Source organism: Silene latifolia, chromosome 1 (genome assembly GCF_048544455.1).
Source record: "Silene latifolia isolate original U9 population chromosome 1, ASM4854445v1, whole genome shotgun sequence".
Classification (NCBI taxonomy): Eukaryota; Viridiplantae; Streptophyta; class Magnoliopsida; order Caryophyllales; family Caryophyllaceae; genus Silene; species Silene latifolia.
The window spans coordinates 195,942,180-195,950,539 of record NC_133526.1 but is presented as its reverse complement, the minus strand read 5'-3'; the positions used below and the strand labels follow the sequence as shown (position 1 = coordinate 195,950,539).

The window sequence follows — 8,360 nt, the reverse complement described above, 5'->3', positions numbered from 1 at the left end:
TTTCAGAAGGTTTGATTTATTTCACCTATGATTTTAGGAAGCTTACATCATGTTGGATGGACGAGAGTTTAATGTACCAGTCGTCCTTTGAGGTCGACAAAAGTTTCAGGAAACCAAACATACAACAAGATGCACATACATTATACTCCTAGTAGCTAAAGGCGATGAACACAAAGAACAGTTCTCGAGATTTGTACCTTCAGAAAAGTAATTGGATACGTGCTAGTTAGATCATTATGCGGGATCAAGTAACCCCGATTAAAGGTGCAGTAAGCAGAAGCAAGTTATTTATGTGCTAAGACGGTTATGGTGTTCATAAATTGTACAGACCAGGAATGTCCACCTTGCAAGATATCAGCCTAGTGAATTCCTCCCATGAATGTCTTCGGGTCTGGACAATTCCCGCTAAATTGTGCTTGTGAGAAATCGAAACCTGGGTTCTGCAAGTAAAAGGTTCACACAATTAACTTCACCTAAATAACGATCATATATCTTGAAACAATGGCAGATGCATTTGTAGTGACTTGTGACACCGGACGCTGTAAAACAGATATCACTGACTAGTTTGAGATTGAAATCAGACTCAGTGTTCAAACATTATAATCAAAGCCAACAAATGAAAGTCTCAAAGCAGCACTAGAAGATAGTCGAATGAAAGTATGAAGCCCATTTGCATCCGTGACACTGAATTTGTTTCCACCTTTTGATTTATCATATTACAAAACCAGGACTAGCATCAAGCTGGTAAAATAAACTAAGAAAGCAACAAGGACCTTTTGAAATTCGGAAAAAAAAATATGCTTGAGCCAATAAGACAAATCAACCACCATGGTATGGAGTATCATATTGCACACCAGCAAACCAGCACTTGCATTGAACAAGTAGCATAAACGTGTGAAGATATTTCACATAAGTTAACCAGCTGCTCTAACAAAGGAGGAGCCCAAGGAGGCACATAAATAAATGACAAATGCAAATCTTAGGACTCAGCATTAGGAACCCAATGAAATTCTCCGCTATAAAGCTATAAACGTTAATTTTGTTAATTAGTCAACTTTTCAAGGTGGAAAAAGGTAAGTATATTATATACTTCGTAGTTACTCCTCTATAGGATAGAAGGAGAGTCGCGCAATAAACTATTTCCATCTTTCTCGCCATGTTAGTCATACACCCCAACTGATTATCTGCTCCATACCACATTTAACTGCACAGCTAATCCTATTGCCGAGCTCAAGGCTGAAGCCGAAACTTCTCATTGAAGATCAGCTCACTCATCAAAGGAACCCGTTACAACTAAGAACGTCCGTCCCATTGTTATAGCTAAGTAAATAGGTAGCATAGCCTTCTCATAGTTGTATGATTTTGAATCCAATTTTACATGAAGTTTGCATAAAGTCTGTAAAATGATTAATAACCACAGAGTACGATTTAGTATGTAATTATAGCGTGCAATCAATTCTTAACTCACCTCTTCTTGAAATCTCTGGAGCATCAGGCGCTTCTGCTCAAGATCTGTAGAGTAAGGATCCAGCTGACCTTCACCGATAATAGGTGAAGTCCATGTTTGACCTTTATCCCTCTTTTGCAGGGTTATATGCATCGTGTTATCCTCTGACAATCATGAACAAGCGTAAAGTAGGCGTAAACATTTACATTATGAAGCCGGAAGCCTTTTCATCAACTTAGCCATTCTTCAACATTGAAATATAAGCATTTCATTTATAAAAATTAAAGTATTTAAGCGATATATGCCAAATTTCTAACGTAAGATACTCAAAATACCAAACTTTATACGAAATTATGAATATCACACTATCAACATAGACGACCTAAGTTTCGCTACCCCATTCACATAGCCAGAAACTCAATTACGAGAAACATTCAAGAATTACGTGATTACATCCAGGCTTTTTTGAGTCAAATGAATTGCATCCAGTTAATAACTACTACCTCCGGCTCTCAAGAATTGCCCCACTTTTTAAGATTTGTGAGGATTATTTTAACCAAATGGGTCAATTCCTAAGGATTGGATGGGTATTACATTGCTAAGCAAGCTCAATGGTTTTTCAGCGACAACAATCAAAAGTTCTGATTAAGGAATATTATGAAATAAAAATGATTCACTAAACCAATTGCATTGGTCATTCAACAAAATTTTCATTTTGAGTCATTTGGAAACAATCTCTTTAGTTCACTAATACAGGGCAAGGCTACATGCCTCTAACCCCCTACCCCGCAATTTGCGTGAGCACTGAGCTACCGAGGTAACATTGTTGTTGATGTTGTTAACACAATCAAAACTTCATTACTTCAATACTCGGTCTTAATCAAATAACCAAACAATAATTTCACAAACCCAAAGCTTCCCTACTTCATTCCCAAAATCACAAACACAGAAATTTCCTATCCCATCGACGACACAAGCACATACCTAAGGTCCAGAATGACGAATCCGTCTTTACAGGATGCTGGAAATCATGCTGAGAAAAGTAACAAAACCCCAATTAAAATCAATCAACAACTTTCTAACAAACTTCATCATGCAAATTTCATCTAAATAATAAATTCAATCACTTGACAACATCTACTCCCTTTGTCTCCGTCATTTGTTTAACTTTGAATAAAATACCCATCACGAAGAATATAAAAGGTAAACAAATGATCGAGACGAAGAACGTAATAATTAAATAATTAACTTAATAGTACTAACATTGAGGTAAGGAGGATTTCCTTTAATCCCAACTTCAACATGTTTTGATTGAATTTTGCAATGAAAGAGCTTGGTTGGCACATTTTGGGGCAAATCTATGTACATATTCACTTCATCTAGGGTTTGATCCCACTCAAACACCTTTTGACCTAAAAATTACAATCAACAATCAAAATTTCCCAAATTAATCAACCAAGCAATCAATTAAAAACATAATTAGCATCAATCAATCAAAGAATTAGGGAAAAGTACCGTTGTGAACGAAGGAATGGCGTTTATCGGGAGCTAATTTATCCGACATTTTGTTCTTAATTTCTTGATTTAGGGTTTGGTTTTGGTGATCAAGGAAGTGTGATTATTGGAGTAGATAGTTCGAGAATGAGGGGTTTGGGGTTAGAGAATCAATCATTCACGGTGGTCACCACGACACTCGAAAATTTACGGCGTCGTTTTTATGAGTTGTATAATTGCAAGCTACTCGTATTTTACTTAATTCCGCACATTTTACTTCTATTATTCCATAATTACCCTTAATCTTAAAAAAATAAAAAATAAAATCTCTCTCTTCTCTCCCTCAAAACCTAAACAATTCATACCTAATAATTTGACAATTATGGATTAATTTGCACATATGACATATAATTTTTCAGATTTATCAACAATTCGTCTTTTAATCGATTGATTATATGTGTTTTTTTTTTTTTAAAAAAAGGAGTTTTTTACAATTAGGTTTGGGTGGGTAATTAAAGAGGGTGGTCGTCGATGTGGCCGGAGTAGGATTGGTCGGCGGTTAAGTGGTCAATTTGTGGAGTCGGCGCGGTGGGAGTCAGGCGTGGTGGCCGTTGGAGGGGTTGGAATTAGGCGGTTTGTGAATGATTACTGAAGGATGTGGAGTGGGGCGATTGGTCATAGGTGTTATGCCGTGTGCTTTGGGGTCGACTTTGGGAGGGGTGTCGAAAAGTTGTGGTCGGCGGTGGGAGGGGGCTGGGGAGGGTGGCCGGAGGGAGAGGGCAGGGGAGGGTGGTCGGGGGTTTTGGGTTTTTATGTGGAGATTTCATTACTTTTTTCCATGGGGGCTCTCTAATTGTGGGAGAAATGAGAGGGGCATAGTCGGAAAGAGAGGTACAAAATGTGTAGGATTTAGCGATTCTTGTGTTGGATTTAGCAACTACGTTGATTAATTAATATGCTCACATAATCGATAGGAACTAAACTTGGCTAGTGTGAGTGATAAGACTCTCATCTGTTAAACAAGTGGTCAGAGATTCGATTTCTAACCCTGGCCAATGAAAAAATTAAACTTGGGACTTAACTACCCATTAAGGGAGTGTTTGGTTCACCCAATATAGGTATGAAGTATGTGGTTGGAATGAACCAAACTCATACCATGTGTTTGTTTGACTAAAATGAAAGTTTCATACCATACCTCAGATCCATGAGGTATGGGTTTCTCATACCTCCGGAGGGTGGTGGGTATGAGATTGATACTCATGGTATCAAATTAAAAATAACAAAAAGTGATAAAAATAATTATGTCATATTGTACAAAAATCTTTTTATATATTTATTTGATTAAATTTTATCTACATGATTTAAAAGTATTAAAAATTATTATTAAAAATATTGTATTTTGAAGATTTTTTTACTTTGATTGATTTTTAACCCAATACCACCCAAATTAAAACAAACATAATGTATGAGGTATCAAGTTCCAACCCAATATCACCCGGGTATGATTCCTAATTCCAAACACATGCCCACGAGCGAACCAAACGCGCCCTAAGCTGCATTCGGTATCCTAAAGGAGATTACCCCAATTGTCGGTTAGTAATCGATAGGAGTATTTAATCATCGTAGTTGCTCATTCATATACGCGTTTTACTCATTCATGTACTCCCCTCCTATTCCCGATAATTTTCACTATTGGGAGTTGGCACAAGAGTTAAGGATTGAAATTAAATAAGGTAAAGTATTGTTGTGGGTAAGGTAATTGGAGAGAGAGAAGATATTGTGGGATATTATTATGGGTGGGGTGATTAAAATAAGTATTGTTGGGGGTGATGTGGGGTATTGTTGTGAGCTGAGGTGTTAAAATAAGTATAAAATTTTACTAAAAGGAGAAAGTGGGACATTATTATGAATAGACTATTATGGAAAGTGGACATTTATGTAGTAGAATAGGATGAAGTACTTTTTTTTTTCACTATTTTCCAGCATGTCATTTGCTTAGAAACAGGAAAAAAAAAACTCCCTCTAATTCTCTCCCTCACAAAATTAATCAAATCCGTCAAATTACACAATTATGCATGCTAATTCTCGTATCGATCAAATAATAATTATAATTCTTAATTTTATTAATTATATTATATCTATTAAAGAATTAATTTACACTAATTAAATTAGGGTTTGCTTAAACCATCGCCGACGTCGGGGTGAGGGACGGCGGTAGCCGCGGACGTTGGGGAGAGGCACGGCGGGCGTCAGTAGTTGTGTCAGTGGTACCGGCGAGGGAAGATAAGGGCGTCTCAAAATAAGGGTTTGTAACATCGTCGCCGGTGTTGGGGTAAGGGACGGCCGTCGGCGCTGGGGTGAGGGACGACGACCAACGTTGTAGTGATGGACGGTGTGTGGCCTGCCGGCAGTGGTCCCAGTGCTGGCGGTGGCATGGTAGAGGTGTTAAGGGTTGTCTTTAAAGTGAACAACACAACGTTACTACGTTGTTCTTCTTCTTGTTTGATTTTTGCATTTTTTTTAATGTGTTGTACTTTTTTTTTGGCTATTTTAGTAATTTTAATTATTTTTTCTTGTTTTAATTAATTTATTTATTTTAGGACCCGAACTTTAGAGGTGGCGGTGAGGGTGGTGGATGATGGCTGACGGGTGGTGGTTGGATGGTGGTAGTTAGAGTGAGAAAAGAGTAAATGAAGAAGAGAGAGAGAGAGGGAGGGAGAAAGGGGGGGGGGAGATAGAAGTGTATTAAAACGAAATCATTAAAATAAAAGGGTTTTTATGGTCATTTACGTCCATGAAAGAGTAAAATCCGTACATGAATGAGCACCAACCTTTATCATTTGGCATTGTCGTTCTATTTGTTCGTGATTATGGTTTTCCGTAAATTCTCAATGAAATGGTTTTATACGATGATATACCGCAAAGTTAGATTTGTGAAATTGGGTCGAGGTAAAAGTTAGATTATGCCACAACTTGGTGAAACCTACTTCCTAACTTAGGATTGCGTAGCTATTTAAATAAATACTAGTTTTAAACCCGTGCAAAATTGCACGGGTATGTATTTGAGCCGGTATTATTGTTTTTTGATGAATTTTTTTTTGCATTTCTATTGTAATTATCTATTTGGTCTAACTCAGTGATCTACATAATTAATGTTTACACTTGTTTCAAATACGTATTCACATACAATGGTTTAAGAGGAAATAACGTAATATACTGTTGTAAATAAAATTTGCATATTAAAAAACTTTACACCCCGAAAAAAGAAATATAATTTAATAATCTACTTTAACATATGCAAATTATTCTAAAAATTGAAAAATTTCATGATAGACTACATTAGTAGTCGTAGTAGAAGTACGCATATCTGAATCACAAATTAGAATTTTCAAGTCTTCTTTTCGGGACGACCTCATTGAAACCAACACAAACCGAGTAAACTAATATAGGCCGATTACATTAGTTATATGGGCCGAACAATGTATAACCACAAAATGGCCCATTCGTTTTTTATATATAAAAAACAGCCCATCACACAACTCACACTCTCTCCTATATGAATCACTCTAATTTTCAACTCTAACCTAACCCTAATCTCTAATCCTCATTTCCGCCTCCTTCATCACTCATTCTCGCCTCCTTCATCATCAACACACCCTCATTTCCGCGCCCTCATCAACACTCTCTCAATTCCGCACCATCCCTCATCCACACTCTCATTTGCCTCCTCCCTCATCAATTTTCCGCCGCCCTCATGCACCCTTTTATCGTGTAAGATGAAAACGACAGGGTGAAAACGTGCAAGGCAATCGAGATGAAGACAATGACAGTACAATCGTATACTCGGCTTTTTTTTCGATTTTTCATGACATGAAAATTATTTTTCTTGCATTTTTTGGTGTTTTTTTTAAGTTGTTATGCATTTTTACAATAAAAACAATCAGATCTAAGTGATTATGTATAGGGTTAGTAATTTAATCTTTAAGTTTTTAAATAATAACATGCAATATCCGTATTTCAGACATAACATCTTCAAAATAAGATCCTATTTTGTACCAAATAAATAAGGCCTACATTACTTTCAATATATCATTTTTTTGTGTATTTTTTTATTATTATTTATTATATTCGAACTCCAGAAAGGATTAAATTTATGATAAACTTACTCATTTTAATTTTGTTGTTAATTTAAAACAAAATATTCGACTTTTTACAAAAAATTTTGGAGATATTAATGCTTCAATAGGCAGATCTGATATATTATTGTTCCTTTGTATTTGTTAATAAATTGAAATGCATTTTTATCACAATATATTTCATTTTAAGTGGAAAAATTCGTAGATTTATCATTTACATGCACATTTTAATTTATATTTCAATTTAAAACAAAAAATATTCGACTTATATGAATTTTATTGAGCTTCTAATGCACTTAATACTCAGATCTGAGTTATCATTATTCATTGGTAATTACTTTTTTTTTCACATATGGAATTTCTAATTAATTAATTTAAATAATAGGGCATTTTGCTTGTAATTTTAATAAATTGATTTATGAAATGTTATAATTTCATAAATTGATTTATGAAATTAATTAATCTCGGCCTCTCGGGTTGTAGTTGACCCGAAATAAATGACTCAATTTCAATTTACTGCGGAAGGTAAAATTATTCATAACAAAAATACTTGTTATTCATTTTGTAATTCATTCTCGATGTATTTTCGATTCGTATATAAGTGTAATTTTTTCCTGAAATTATGTAATTTTATTGTGTAATTTTGGTTTAGTAATTATGTAATTCAATTACGGTAACTCGCTTTTGTAATTAATTCTGCATAAATGTTATTCATTTTCTTAACACGGATTGTATAAAATTTTATCATAATATTAATTTGAAGAAGTATTCCGTAAGATGACTTTATATAATTTGTTGCGAGACGGATTTAAGCGCATGCTTTGAAAGACGGATATCTTAGTAATTAAATACGTTGCACACACATGGGTCCCACCATAATCTCGATTTTCAAAAAAAAAAATGTATTAATGACGTGGCGCGCTCTCTGATGAGTATTGTCTTCTGCTTTTATATAGATAAGATTATTGAAGAAAACAATCAGAAGAAATTTTTTTATTGCATGCTCCCAAATTTATACTGGGTTCTTTTGATATTCAATTGCATGTATTTAAAGTATAATTTTTTCGTTTTTTATAAACTTTATCCGTATTTTTTCTCCTGTATTTTTTTTCCGATTATTAGACTCAAGGATATTTACCAATTATGGTTTTCACTTTTCAGTATATGTTTTTCAAATTTATTTATGTCCATATTTTTTATGGCCGTTTTATCTTTATAGCGGTTCTAAATAATTTTTGATATTTTGTGAATTTGTTTCTACTGTAAAATCTGTAATCTACTTA

General features: G+C 34.7%; 1 protein-coding gene across 1 annotated transcript; it reads right to left on the bottom strand.

The window, feature by feature from the left end:
* LOC141615836 (uncharacterized) lies at nt 1-3,423 on the bottom strand. The gene is made up of 5 exons (XM_074433824.1): nt 2,963-3,423; nt 2,711-2,859; nt 2,432-2,480; nt 1,469-1,611; nt 1-440 (listed from the first exon to the last, which is right to left on the bottom strand). Exons 1-5 carry the CDS (start codon nt 3,009-3,011, stop codon nt 360-362), a joined length of 471 nt encoding a protein of 156 aa, XP_074289925.1. The 5' UTR covers nt 3,012-3,423; the 3' UTR covers nt 1-359.
* Nucleotides 3,424-8,360: the final 4,937 nt, after the last annotated feature.

What these genes read in the sequence shown, in the direction of transcription:
- LOC141615836 (XM_074433824.1), bottom strand. Translation starts at nt 3,011, where the DNA reads ATGTCGGATAAATTAGCTCCCGATAAACGCCATTCCTTCGTTCACAAC. An exon ending in TTCGTCATTCTGGACCTTAG is followed by an intron (nt 1,612 to 2,431) that starts GTATGTGCTTGT and finishes CATGATTGTCAG; the next exon opens with AGGATAACACGATGCATATA. An exon ending in TCCAGAGATTTCAAGAAGAG is followed by an intron (nt 441 to 1,468) that starts GTGAGTTAAGAA and finishes TTTTACTTGCAG; the next exon opens with AACCCAGGTTTCGATTTCTC.